The 14,532-nt window shown below is 39.1% G+C and overlaps 1 protein-coding gene across 1 annotated transcript in view; it reads left to right on the top strand.

The window, feature by feature from the left end:
• ATM (ATM serine/threonine kinase) overlaps positions 1 to 14,532 on the top strand; it is a 925,848-nt gene that overhangs the window by 12,722 nt on the left and 898,594 nt on the right. Inside the window, exon 2 of the mRNA XM_053708547.1 lies at positions 12,498 to 12,595. Within this exon, the coding sequence (XP_053564522.1) occupies positions 12,524 to 12,595 (72 nt within the window). The 5' untranslated portion in view covers positions 12,498 to 12,523. The remainder of the gene's footprint in view (positions 1 to 12,497; positions 12,596 to 14,532) is intronic.

The raw sequence follows: 14,532 nt of genomic DNA, 5'->3' as shown, positions 1-14,532 counted from the left end.
TGCGTTGTCAGCTCTCATAATGAAAATAAACTATTTGAGACTCCAGACCGATCTTGCGACTGAGGGACAGACTTGCGTATCAATCAATGATACAGTTTGGATACTAAGTTACGGCACTTACTGAAACGCATGCGCTATTGACTTGAGGATACGCATGCGCATTTAAAAGAAATCACTGGTGCACGAGCGTAGTCCAATTCTAACAACTAAAGCGACATCATAAGAGAATAATAAGGAAGTGTTGTAGGGGCGGAGCTAAGCGCGGTATCGGAGGTATATAAAAAATACATTTTACATGAAAAGCAATAGATAGTTATGCATATAAAGTCAGCGACTGTAATATATTTAACATGAGTTTATACATGATGTCTTGAGAATAGCAAAAATTGACCTTCACTTTAAGATAGGAATTTGCAGGAGAACTTTCAGTCCTCCACAGGAGAATATAAATGATACATTTGTAACTAGGAGAATTATGAGGAGAACTATATGAAATACGACTAAAAAGATCTAATTTAACCCTTTTTTTGGAGAACATGTTCTCCAAGGAGAGTTAGAACAGAGTAGGAGAATTTTACAGTCGAACTTGCCCAATTTTAGGAGTATTTTTGAATGATAAATAGGAGAATTATTTCTCATGAGAACTTTTAGGAGAAAATATAGGAGAATTGGAATGATAAATAGAGCCCTACTTAGTAGTGCCTTGCTACTTGAGCATACTTTTCAGGAAAGGATAACAAGATAACAAAGCGAACGTGAAAATAGAAGTAAAGTTAAATGTTTCATAAAATTGCATATTCTGGCTTAAGCATGAAAGTTTAATTTCGACTTTCATTGTAAATGCGAGCCATAGCGTTGAGGTGTGAGCTACACATTTTAAGAGCTGGAGAAATTTATACACTGATATTTGTAGAAAAATCTAAAAAGTTAGGAGCAAGAAATATTTTTAGAGAATACATTTTATTATAATTTTAGTAAGTATGTGGTTTAAATGGAAAGCTGTCTTGTTGTATATTACTTCAGATATTTTCAGACCAAGCATAAAAATAGATCTTGGGGGGGAAAAAAAAGTTTGAAGAACCCTGGTCTAGAGAACGTGCCTCATGGGGAACTTGTTTAGAATATGCTGGGACAAAAAAAATATTTGTCTATAGGAGAGTGCTATTTATTTTTTTTCCTGTTATTAATTTGTAGCACACCCCATTTTTTAGAACATATTTTCTCAATTTCCAAGTATCCTTGGTAAAGTCATTTTATAAATAGCATTGTCTTTTTTTTAATTCAGATAAGGAGACATTATAAATAGGTTCTTTCAAAACTGCTTCTTGATACCCTGCTAGAAAACTGAGTTTAGTTTTTCTGAGGCCGGTCTTTTGGTCGTAAACATTTGTGTCTTTAACATAGACTGTTAATGTGCTCCTTTTTCTCAAGATAACATGCTAACTGGTAAAAGCAAAAAAACAGGAGATACGAATGGAGCAGTAAGCTGTTTGTGAACAAATGTCTGTTTGAGATGACTGCTAAAATGATAGGTAAATGTTAAGGGAGTCATACACTCTCCACTGTTAAACACCTTTTTGTTGGTAAGCTTTTGTTGGCGCCAGGAATAAATATGCAAATAAGGAAGCTCTATAATATTTTACATTCTTAGGGAGATTTATTACACTTAAAGGGATATGAAACCCAACATTTTTCTATCATGATTCAGATAGAGCATGCAATTTTAAACTACTTTCTTATTTACTTCTATTATCATTTTTTCTTTGTTCACTTGGTATCTTTTGTTGAAAATCAGGGACATATGCTTAGGAGCCAGCCCATGTCTGGAGCACTATATGTAAGCAGTTTTGCAAGAATGTATTCCATTTGCAAGAGCACTAAAAAGCAGCACTATTTCCTGCCATGTAGTGCTCCAGATTCCTACCTAGATATATCTTTAACACAGAATATCATGGGGACAAAGAACATTTGAATAATAGAAGTAAATAGGATACTGGTAATGCTTTCTCCAGCTCATTTATGTGGCTCATAGTTAGATTTGTTAATGCAATCAGACCAATCTAATGCTGTTTCTCTGGGTACTAATGCACCTACTGTTTTTGTTCATTACAAGATAATGCTGATGTAGTGTCTCCTGCCGTGGACATTTTTATCAAGGCTACAATTTCTGAGGCTGCTTTCCCGCATTCAAACAAGTGTAAAAGGTTGGTTCAGATTTTACCTTCTACAAGTGCTATGTGCCCTGAAACAGGGATACTGTTTTGTCTTCAGATGGTAAAGTTTCCTCTGGAGATGAGGACTCTGATGTTGAACCTGATATTTCCTCTTTTTTTTGTTTTAAGTTGAACATATTCGTTCTCTTTTAAAGGCGGTCTTAATTACTTTAGGGGTTAAAGATCCTAAAGTTTCTGATGATAAGCCTTGTAATCGTTTAAATTCAGTTTCTAAGACTGTTGTTAATATCCCTGAGGTTTTCCCTGTACCTGATCCTGTCTTTGTCATGATTTCTAGGTAATGGTTTAAGCCAGGTTATTATTTTACTCCTTCTGCAAGGTTTAAAAAGTTATATCCTTTTCCTGTTGCTAATTTCGATTTATGGTGGATGGGGCCATTTCCTCTCTGGCTAAATGTACTACTATTCCTTTGGAAGACACTTCTTTTAAGGACCCTTTAGACAGAAAGTTAGTATTTTCAAAGAAGGGTCTTTTTACATGCTGGTTATATTCTCAGACCAGCTATTTCTATTGCTGATGTAGCTGCTGCTTCTACTGGTTGTTTAGTCTTTTAGAGCAGTATTCTGAAGACTCTAGCTAGTGCAAACTTTTGGGTTTGCTTAAGAGTGACAATTCTTTTATTTGTGAGGCTGTATTTGATATTATTAAGATTAATTATGAGAACATGTCTTTGGCAGTCTTTGCCAGGAGAGCATGTACCGGGCATCGGGCGATAGGAATTGGGCATCCCTGGAGGGTGGGGAGATGTTTTGGGGGTCTCTGACTGCACAGGGAGTTTGGGATCCTCAGTAAGGGAGGTTACCAATCAATGTTCTAGAACAACGTTCAATTTTCAGGGCCCTTCAAGCTTGGCCTCTGTTGAAGAGAGAGTCTCATCTCCATTTCCAGACAGACAATTTTCACAGCAGTAGCTTATGTCAACCATCAGGAGGGAACTTGCAGTTCCCTTGCAATGATGGAATCGTCTCTGATTCTCTCATGGGCAAAAACCTTGTCTGCAATTCATATTCCGATAGTGAACAGCTGGGAGGCAGAATATCTCAATCGTCAAGCTGTACATCCAATGGAGTGGTCTCTTCACCTGGGTGTGTTCAATCAGATTGTGGATCTTTGGGGTCTTCCAGAGATAGCTCTGATGGCCTCTTGTTTGAACAACTTCCCAGGTACTGGTAGAGTTAGTGAATTCTCTAGTAGTTACTTGGTCTTTTCAGCCTGCTTATCTGTTTCCACCTCTGGTTCTTCTTCCCAGAGTAATTTCCAAGATAAGGCTAGAGAAGTCATCTGTAATCCTGATTGCCCAGCGTGACCTCGCAGGATTTGGTATGCGGATATGGTTCAGATGTCCATTTGCCCTTCTTAGCCTCTTCCTCTGCAGTCAAAAGACCTTCTGTCGCAAGGTCCATTTTTCCATCCGAATCTCAAGTCTCTGAGCTTAATGGCATGGAAATTGAAGGCTTAGTCCTTAGACATAGGGGTGTCTTTGATTCTGTGATTGAAACCTTGATTCAGGCTCCTAAACCTGTAACTAGGAAGATCGATCACAAGGTCTGGAAGGCTTTTATTTCCTGGTGTATAGATCATGTTTTTTCTTGCTATTCTTTCAGAATTCCTAGGATTCTGCAGTTTTTGCAGGATGATCTAGATAAGTTTTTTTTTTTTTTCTGCCATTTCTCTGACTTGGAAGATTTCTGCTATTTCAGTCTTGTTCCACAGAAAGATTGCTAATCTTCCTGATGCTCATAATTTTGTTCAGGCTCTGGTTTGTATTAAACCTGTTATCAAGCCTATTTCCCCTTCATTGAATCTTAACATGGTGTTAATGGTTTTGTAGGCTTCTCTTAAACCTATGCATAAATTGGACATTGAACTACTTTCTTGGAAAGTGCTATTTCTTCTGATAGAAGAGGTATCTGCTCTTTCTTGTGATCCTCATCTGTTTTTTTTCATCAGGATAAGGCTGTTTTACAGACGTCATTTAATTTTATGCCTAAGATCTTCACATTATTTGGATGTTGCTAGGGCATTGAAATATTACATTGATGCTTCTTAGTATTTTATACAAACTTCCAGTTCATTCTTTTTTCTGGCCATAGGAAGGGTCAGAAGGCCTCTGCTGTTTCTTTGGCCTCTTGGATAAAACTTTTGATTCACAAAGCTTATTTAGAGGAAGGTCAGCATCCACTGCAGCCGATTACTGCTCATTCTACTAGGTCAGTTGCCACTTCTTGGACTTTGAAGAATAAGGCTTCAGTTGATGAAATTTGCAAGGCAGCTACTTGGTTGTCTTTGAATACTTTTACTAAATTCTTTTTTTTTTTTTTTTTTTTTAAATGAAAATTCTTCATTTGTAAGGATGAAGATTATAAAAGAACAATTATTTTGTTAAACCGAGGTGTGCAGTTGGTTTCTAGTGCACTTTTTACAATTCTGAATACAAATCTGTATGTGGTTGGTATACATAGCCCATGACTCACTTAAAGGGGTAGACAGGTCAAAGCTGAAATCTTTGAGCATTTTTGCATTATATTTTACTTACAAAAAATGCTTGTAGTAAAATGCTTATCAGCAAGTGATTCTTTTTAAAACAAATGAAATTAAAAAAAAAAATATATATATATATATATATATATATATATATATATATATATATATATATATATATATACATTACAAGTCAATAGTAATACTATATAACTGTATTTTTTGTTGCTGTAACTGTAAATATAGGGGACAGAAATGCCATTGCAACTTGCAAATCCATTGTTTATGCTCCTTTAATGGGATATAAAACCACACAATTCTCTTTATTGATTCAGACAGACTAAATTATACCATTTTGATGTTTTTACTTCTTCTGAAGCAGCCTTTGGTAAAAAGGTATTTTTGGGGGATTTTTTTTTTTTGCCTGTTTGATTTATTTAAAAAAAATATTTATCTGGGTTGCATATTTAATTTCCCAGTGGTAAAAAAAGCTGTTTTTAAATCCCTCCCTTTATGTTATTACTTGTAGGCTCCATATCTTTGCTATTGGTTCCCAAAAGTAGTGGATTGTGGTCTCTGCACCTGTATGAAAGAAAACATAAATTTTTTCACTAGCACATCTTTTTTTTCCCCTGCTCATCTTATTGCTTTTTCTTACTGCACTTTACTTGGCTATACGTTAGACTAGGGGTCATCAATTGTGGACCTCCAGAGGTTTTGGAATACATTTCCCATGATGCTCAGCCAGCATTTCAGCTGGCTGAGCATCATGGGAAATGTAGTTCCAAAACCTCTGGAGGGTCACAATTGATGACCCCTGCATTAGACTAAGGTATGTGTGAGGTGGGAGGGGTTTTATAGAGCTCTTGGGGTTTGGGAATCTTTGCCTCCTAATAATAGAGAAGAGTAATTGATTGTGGACTCTCACCACCATGAAATTAATTAATTTATCAGGTAAGCATACATTTTTACTTTACTGTCCCTATAAAATGGTATATGTGTATAAGCTCTGAGCAGTTTGAACAAGTCATTTTCAGTTTTGTGTTATGAAATATCTAAATTTCGGCAGAGGTGATGTAATAAAGTAAAGGTACAGAAAAGTCTTTGTGCTTTTGTATGCATAGTATGTATAACAATTAAAGCACTACATTGCAAAAAATGTCCACACAGGAAAAGCATTTTAAACCACTATTTTGTTAGCAACTTTTGCAGGACTTTGATTATTGCATAGCAGCAAAGGATACACCTCTTGGAAAGCCTGTCTGAATTTATATTATTTTCTCTTGTTAAGTGTATCCAGTCCACGGATCATCCATTACTTGTGGGATATTCTCCTTCCCAACAGGAAGTTGCAAGAGGATCACCCACAGCAGAGCTGCTATATAGCTCCTCCCCTCACTGCCATATACAGTCATTCTCTTGCAACTCTCAACTAAGATGGAGGTCGTAAGAGGACTGTGGTGTTTTATACTTAGTTTATTTCTTCAATCAAAAGTTTGTTATTTTTAAATGGTACCGGAGTGTACTGTTTATCTCAGGCAGTATTTAGAAGAAGAATCTGCCTGCGTTTTCTATGATCTTAGCAGAAGTAACTAAGATCCTTTGTTGTTCTCACATATTCTGAGGAGTGAGGTAACTTCAGAGGGGGAATAGCGTGCAGGTTTTCCTGTAATAAGGTATGTGCAGTTAAAATATTTTTCTAGGGATGGAATTTGCTAGAAAATGCTGCTGATACCGAAGTAATGTAAGTAAAGCCTTAAATGCAGTGATAGCGACTGGTATCAGGCTTATTAATAGAGATACATACTCTTATAAAAGTGTATTTTAAAACGTTTGCTGGCATGTTTAATTGTTTTTTACATATGTTTGGTGATAAAACTTATTGGGGCCTAGTTTTTTCCACATGGCTGGCTTGAATTTTGCCTGGAAACAGTTCCCTGAGGCTTCCCACTGTTGTAATATGAGTGGGAGGGGCCTATTTTGGCGTTTTTTTTGCACTGCAAAAATTACAGACACAGACATCCAGCTTCTTCCTGCATGATCCAGGACTTCTCTGAAGGGCTCAAAAGGCTTCAAAAGTCGTATTGAGGGAGGTAAAAAGCCACAGTAGAGCTGTGGCAGTTGTTGTGACTGTTTAAAAAACGTTTTTGTTATTCCGTTTTTGGTATTAAGGGGTTAATCATACATTTGCAAGTGGGTGCAATGCTCTGCTAACTTATTATATACACTGTAAAAATTTCGTTAGTGTAACTGCATTTTTTCACTGTTATTTCAAAATTTGGGAAAATTTGTGTTTCTTAAAGGCGCAGTAACGTTTTTTATATTGCTTGTAAATTGTTTTAAAGTGTTTTCCAAGCTTGCTAGTCTCATTGCTAGTCTGTTTAAACATGTCTGACACAGAGGAACCTACTTGTTCATTATGTTTGAAAGCCATGGTGGAGCCCCATAGGAGAATGTGTACTAAATGTATTGATTTCACCTTAAACAGTAAAGATCAGTCTTTATCTATAAAAGAATTATCACCAGAGGGTTCTGTCGAGGGGGAAGTTATGCCGACTAACTCTCCCCACGTGTCAGACCCTTCGCCTCCCGCTCAGGGGGCGCACGCTAATATGGCGCCAATTACATCAGGGACGCCCATAGCGATTACCTTGCAGGACATGGCTGCAATCATGAATAATACCCTGTCAGAGGTATTATCTAGATTGCCTGAATTAAGAGGCAAGCGCGATAGCTCTGGGGTTAGGAGAGATACAGAGCGCGCAAATGCTGTTAGAGCCATGTCTGATACTGCGTCACAGTATGCAGAACATGAGGACGGAGAGCTTCAGTCTGTGGGTGACATCTCTGACTCGGGGAAACCTGATTCAGAGATTTCTAATTTTAAATTTAAGCATGAGAACCTCCGTGTATTGCTTGGGGAGGTATTAGCTGCTCTGAATGACTGTAACACAGTTGCAATTCCAGAGAAATTGTGTAGGCTGGAAAGATACTATGCGGTGCCGGTGTGTACTGACGTTTTTCCTATACCTAAAAGGCTTACAGAAATTATTAGCAAGGAGTGGGATAGACCCGGTGTGCCCTTTTCCCCACCTTCTATATTTAGAAAAATGTTTCCAATAGACGCCACTACACGGGACTTATGGCAGACGGTCCCTAAGGTGGAGGGAGCAGTTTCTACTTTAGCAAAGCGTACCACTATCCCGGTTGAGGACAGTTGTGCTGTTTCAGATCCAATGGATAAAAAATTGGAGGGTTACCTTAAGAAAATGTTTATTCAACAAGGTTTTATTTTACAGCCCCTTGCATGCATTGCGCCTGTCACTGCTGCAGCGGCATTCTGGTTTGAGGCCCTGGAAGAGGCCATCCAGACAGCTCCATTGAATGAAATTATTGACAAGCTTAGAACGCTTAAGCTAGCTAACTCATTTGTTTCTGATGCCATTGTTCATTTGACTAAACTAACGTCTAAGAATTCCGGATTCACCATCCAGGCGCGTAGGGCGCTATGGCTTAAATCCTGGTCAGCTGACGTGACTTCAAAGTCTAAATTACTCAACATTCCTTTCAAGGGGCAGACCTTATTTGGGCCTGGCTTGAAGGAAATTATTGCTGACATTACTGGAGGCAAGGGTCATACCCTTCCCCAGGACAGGGCCAAATCAAAGGACAAACAGTCTAATTTTCGTGCCTTTCGAAATTTCAAGGCAGGAGCAGCATCAACTTCCTCCGCTTCAAAACAAGAGGGAACTTTTGCTCATTCCAGACAGGCCTGGAAACCTAACCAGTCCTGGAACAAGGGCAAGCAGGCCAGAAAGCCTGCTGCTGCCTCCAAGACAGCATGAAGGAACGGCCCCCTATCCGGAAACGGATCTAGTGGGGGGCAGACTTTCTCTCTTCGCCCAGGCATGGGCAAGAGATGTTCAGGATCCCTGGGCGTTTGAGATCATATCTCAGGGATTTCTTCTGGACTTCAAAGCTTCTCCTCCACAAGGGAGATTTCATCTTTCAAGGTTATCAGCAAACCAGATAAAGAAAGAGGCATTCCTAAGCTGTGTGCAAGACCTCCTAGTAATGGAAGTGATCCATCCAGTTCCGCGGACGGAACAAGGACAGGGATTTTATTCAAATCTGTTTGTGGTTCCCAAGAAAGAGGGAACCTTCAGACCAATCTTGGATCTAAAGATCTTAAACAAATTCCTCAGAGTTCCATCTTTCAAAATGGAAACTATTCGGACCATCCTACCCATGATCCAAGCGGGTCAGTACATGACCACAGTGGACTTAAAGGATGCCTACCTTCACATACCGATTCACAAAGATCATCATCGGTTCCTAAGGTTTGCCTTTCTAGACAGGCATTACCAATTTGTAGCTCTTCCCTTCGGGTTGGCCACTGCCCCGAGAATTTTTACAAAGGTTCTGGGCTCACTTCTGGCGGTTCTAAGACCGCGAGGCATAGCGGTGGCTCCGTATATAAACGACATCCTGATACAGGCGTCAAGCTTTCAAATTGCCAAGTCTCATACAGAGATAGTTCTGGCATTTCTGAGGTCGCATGGGTGGAAAGTGAACGTGGAAAAGAGTTCTCTATCACCACTCACAAGAGTCTCCTTCCTAGGGACTCTTATAGATTCTGTAGAGATGAAAATTTACCTGACGGAGTCCAGGTTATCAAAACTTCTAAATGCTTGCCGTGTCCTTCATTCAATTCCACGCCCGTCAGTGGCTCAGTGCATGGAAGTAATCGGCTTAATGGTAGCGGCAATGGACATAGTGCCATTTGCGCGCCTGCATCTCAGACCGCTGCAATTATGCATGCTAAGTCAGTGGAATGGGGATTACTCAGATTTGTCCCCTCTACTAAATCTGGATCAAGAGACCAGAGATTCTCTTCTCTGGTGGCTTTCTCAGGTCCATCTGTCCAAGGGTGTGACCTTTCGCAGGCTAGATTGGACGATTGTAACAACAGATGCCAGCCTTCTAGGTTGGGGCGCAGTCTGGAACTCCCTGAAGGCTCAGGGATCGTGGACTCAGGAGGAGAAACTCCTTCCAATAAATATTCTGGAGTTAAGAGCAATATTCAATTCTCTTCTAGCTTGGCCTCAGTTAGCAACCCTGAGGTTCATCAGATTTCAGTCGGACAACATCACGACTGTGGCTTACATCAACCATCAAGGGGGAACCAGGAGTTCCCTAGCGATGTTAGAAGTCTCAAAGATAATTCGCTGGGCAGAGTCTCACTCTTGCCACCTGTCAGCGATCCACATCCCAGGCGTAGAGAACTGGGAGGCGGATTTTCTAAGTCGTCAGACTTTTCATCCGGGGGAGTGGGAACTCCATCCGGAGGTGTTTGCTCAACTGGTCCATCGTTGGTGCAAACCAGAACTGGATCTCATGGCGTATCGCCAGAACGCCAAGCTTCCTTGTTACGGATCCAGGTCCAGGGACCCGGGAGCAACGCTGATAGATGCTCTAGCAGCTCCTTGGTTCTTCAACCTGGCCTATGTGTTTCCACCATTTCCTCTGCTCCCTCGACTGATTGCCAAAATCAAACAGGAGAGAGCATCAGTGATTCTGATAGCGCCTGCGTGGCCACGCAGGACCTGGTATGCAGACCTAGTGGACATGTCATCTCTTCCACCGTGGACTCTGCCTCTGAGGCAGGACCTTCTAATACAAGGTCCTTTCAATCATTCAAATCTAATTTCTCTGAGACTGACTGCATGGAGATTGAACGCTTGATTCTATCAAGGCGTGGCTTCTCAGAGTCAGTCATTGATACCTTAATACAGGCTCGGAAGCCTGTCACCAGGAAAATCTACCATAAGATATGGCTTAAATATCTTTATTGGTGTGAATCCAAGAGTTACTCATGGAGTAAGGTTAGGATTCCTAGGATATTGTCCTTTCCCCAAGAGGGTTTGGACAAAGGCTTATCAGCTAGTTCTTTAAAAGGACAGATCTCTGCTCTGTCTATTCTTTTGCACAAGCGTCTGGTAGAAGTTCCAGACGTCCAGGCATTTTGTCAGGCTTTGGTTAGGATTAAGCCTGTGTTTAAAACTGTTGCTCCCCCGTGGAGCTTAAACTTGGTTCTTAAAGTTCTTCAGGGAGTTCCGTTTGAACCCCTTCATTCCATTGATATTAAACTTTTATCTTGGAAAGTTCTGTTTTTGATGACTATTTCCTCGGCTCTAAGAGTCTCTGAGTTATCTGCCTTACATTATGATTCTCCTTATCTGATTTTTCATTCAGACAAGGTAGTTCTGCGTACCAAACCTGGGTTTTTACCTAAGGTGGTTTCTAACAGGAATATCAATCAAGAGATTGTTGTTCCATCATTGTGTCCTAATTCTTCTTCAAAGAAGGAACGTCTTTTGCATAATCTGGACGTAGTCCGTGCCTTGAAGTTTTACTTACAGGCTACTAAAGATTTTCGTCAAACATCTGCCCTGTTTGTTGTTTACTCTGGACAGAGGAGAGGTCAAAAAGCTTCGACAACCTCTCTCTCCTTTTGGCTTTGGAGCATAATACGCTTAGCCTATGAGACTGCTGGACAGCAGCCCCCTGAAAGGATTACAGCTCATTCTACTAGAGCTGTGGCTTCCACCTGGGCCTTTAAAAATGAGGCCTCTGTTGAACAGATTTGCAAGGCTGCGACTTGGTCTTCGCTTCACACCTTTTCAAAATTTTACAAATTTGACACTTTTGCTTCTTCGGAGGCTGTTTTTGGGAGAAAGGTTCTACAGGCAGTGGTTCCTTCCGTTTAAGTTCCTGCCTTGTCCCTCCCATCATCCGTGTACTTTAGCTTTGGTATTGGTATCCCACAAGTAATGGATGATCCGTGGACTGGATACACTTAACAAGAGAAAACATAATTTATGCTTACCTGATAAATGTATTTCTCTTGTAGTGTATCCAGTCCACGGCCCGCCCTGTCCTTTTAAGGCAGGTCTAAATTTTAATTAAACTACAGTCACCACTGCACCCTATGGTTTCTCCTTTCTCGTCTTGTTTTGGTCGAATGACTGGATATGGCAGTGAGGGGAGGAGCTATATTGCAGCTCTGCTGTGGGTGATCCTCTTGCAACTTCCTGTTGGGAAGGAGAATATCCCACAAGTAATGGATGATCCGTGGACTGGCTACACCACAAGAGAATTAAATTTATCAGGTAAGCATAAATTATGTTTTTTTCACTTCTGCCAAGTAGTGGCAGTTGTAAAGTGATAGTAACTATGTATGTGTGTGTCCTTTACTTGTATTTTGTTGTTTAAAATAACCGATTTGCCAGTTAACAACTCCACCTATACTGTAAATATGAATTTATGTAGAAAAGTGGTTTTTAACAGTGTTTGAAATAAATAATATATATATGACTTGATGATATTGCCTGAGTATATTGTTCCTCATGTTTTTCCAGTCAGTTTTTATACCAGCGATAGAGAGATATATATCTATCTATTGAGAGGGAGAGAGAGATGGATATATAGATAAGACAAGAAAATCCGCTGTTCCTGCAGACTCAGTCCATTTAAATAAGCATGTTCTTGAAAACAAGGGGTCCAGGTTTCATTTAGCAAAAACAGCTTTTTCAAATACATACAATAAAAGAACAATTTTCTAGAACTTAATTCTCTGGCATTACATACAGCTGGTATAAGTAATTAGAAACATATTAAGCGGTAACTAATTTTCCAGTACACTGTCTCTTTATATTTTTTTTACTTGTGTGAGACCTAGTGTATCTCCTTGGCTCCAGTTAATCTGCATTTTCCCTCCAGTCAGCTGCTGCATACGTCTCTTCACCATGAGCCTTGCATTACATGAACTTCTGTTGTGCTGCCGGCAAATTGAAAATGATAAAGCTACTGAGAGGAAGGTGGGTTTCTTTACGTACAGTTTTTTATAAGGGGGGGGCTTATAGAATGTAAAGTATGTAGCTCTCATTTTCTTAAATAGATGATTAATTTGCTCAGTTTATGCTTTTCTGTTTCAGAAGTGCACTGTATGTTTGTTCATTATCTAAGGGTTTGTTAATAGCATGTCCTCTAATCTGGAAGCACCACACTTAAAGGGGCATACTTTTTTCTTCTACTGAAAGCAGCATTTATAGCTTAAAGTGACAGTAAACATGTTGAGATTTTTTATATAAAATGTTTAGTTATGCAAAATGAAACACCTTTGGAAAATATTTTTATTATTTACTTTTGTCCCTTTTTTCATGGAATTTAGCTCTGAAAATTGAACAATTTCTAATTCTCAGAACTTGAAATGCACCCTGCTGATTTATCAAGGCTTTCTCAACTACATATATGTACCTAATTGGCTTTATCGGATAACAACTGCAAAACAATTTATTTTGCATTTAATTTTATGACAGTGACTAGCCTTGTTAGCAGAGGAAAGCTCAGATTGGATGATATCTGATTCTTTAGCAACACAGCAATATGTCTTGTAATTACAACGTGTTTACTGACTCTTTAAAGGGACATTAAATATTGCATACTTTTGTGTAAAAATTGTGTTTTGTCTCACGCTCCTCAAAGAGGCAAAAAAGCTAAATGTGTAACCTAGATTTTGAAAATCCAGCAAATTGCCTAAACCAGCTATTTGATTTGCTGCATTTGCAGGTTACAGAATACCTTTTTGGGAGTGTGGGACAAGCACAAAAGCAAGATGTGTTTTTAATGCCCTTTTAAAGCTATAAGAAAAGTCAACCTATGCCATCCTTACAAGCTATATTGGGGTAGTTGACGTGTGGAGGCAAAATTTCACACATGCGTTAATTTGCTCATGTATTACAATTTGAAGGTAAACATGTTCGCTCAAGCGCAATCGAATTTGGACGAAAATGAAACCCAAATTTTCTTTCATGATTCAGATAGAGCAGGCAATTTTAAGCAACTTTCTAATTTACTCCTATTATCAGTTTTTCTTGCTATCTTTATTTGAAAAAGCAGGAATTTAGCCACCAATCAGCAAGTGCTACCCAAAAGTGGGACTCTAAATTTACATTCTTACTTTTCAAATAAAGATACCAAGAGAACGAAGAAAATTGATAATAGGAATAAATTAGAAAGTTGCTTAAATTTGTCTGCTCTATCTGAATCATGAAAGGAAAAATTTGGTTTCGTATCCCTTTAACACTTGTCATGTTAGCGCGACTAAAGACCTTGTGTAAAATGTTAGGGCTAAAATTAAAAAGTTACACCAAACACAACATAAATACATTAAAATACATGTTTACACTCTTTCATACACTAGCTGATAAAAATGATTTCATATAAATATTAATAAAAAATATTTATAAGGGTTCAAAGGTATAGGGTATATGGCCATGTATTTGAATGCAAATGGCTATAATATATATGTGTGTCTCTAAATAATAATATTTATTTTACAAGATACGATGAGTCCACGGATTTCATCCTTACTTATTGGATATCGCCTCCTGGTCAGCAGGAGGAGGCAAAGAGCACCACAGCAGAGCTGTATATATAGCTCCTCCCTTCCCTCCCTCCCACTCCAGTCATTCTCTTTGCCTGTGCTAGTGATAGGAAGAGGTAAAGTGAGGTGTTAGTTTAGATTCTTCAATCAAGAGTTTATTATTTTTAAAATGGTACCAGTGAGTGCTATTTTACTATAGGGTGTAGCCGCATTCCTTGTCAACCTCTAGAGTAGAGCTACAGGTGGCTTTTAAGCAATGGGAACTGGGGGGATTTTATTCTCTCTGTGCCTCCCATACTATGTACTGCCCTGCTGAATATGGTCTTAGCAGATATTATCTAAGACCCAGTTTGTTCCCACAGATTTACT

This window comes from Bombina bombina, chromosome 3 (genome assembly GCF_027579735.1).
Source record: "Bombina bombina isolate aBomBom1 chromosome 3, aBomBom1.pri, whole genome shotgun sequence".
Lineage (NCBI taxonomy): Eukaryota > Metazoa > Chordata > Amphibia > Anura > Bombinatoridae > Bombina > Bombina bombina.
This window is presented reverse-complemented; position numbering and strand designations above follow the sequence as displayed.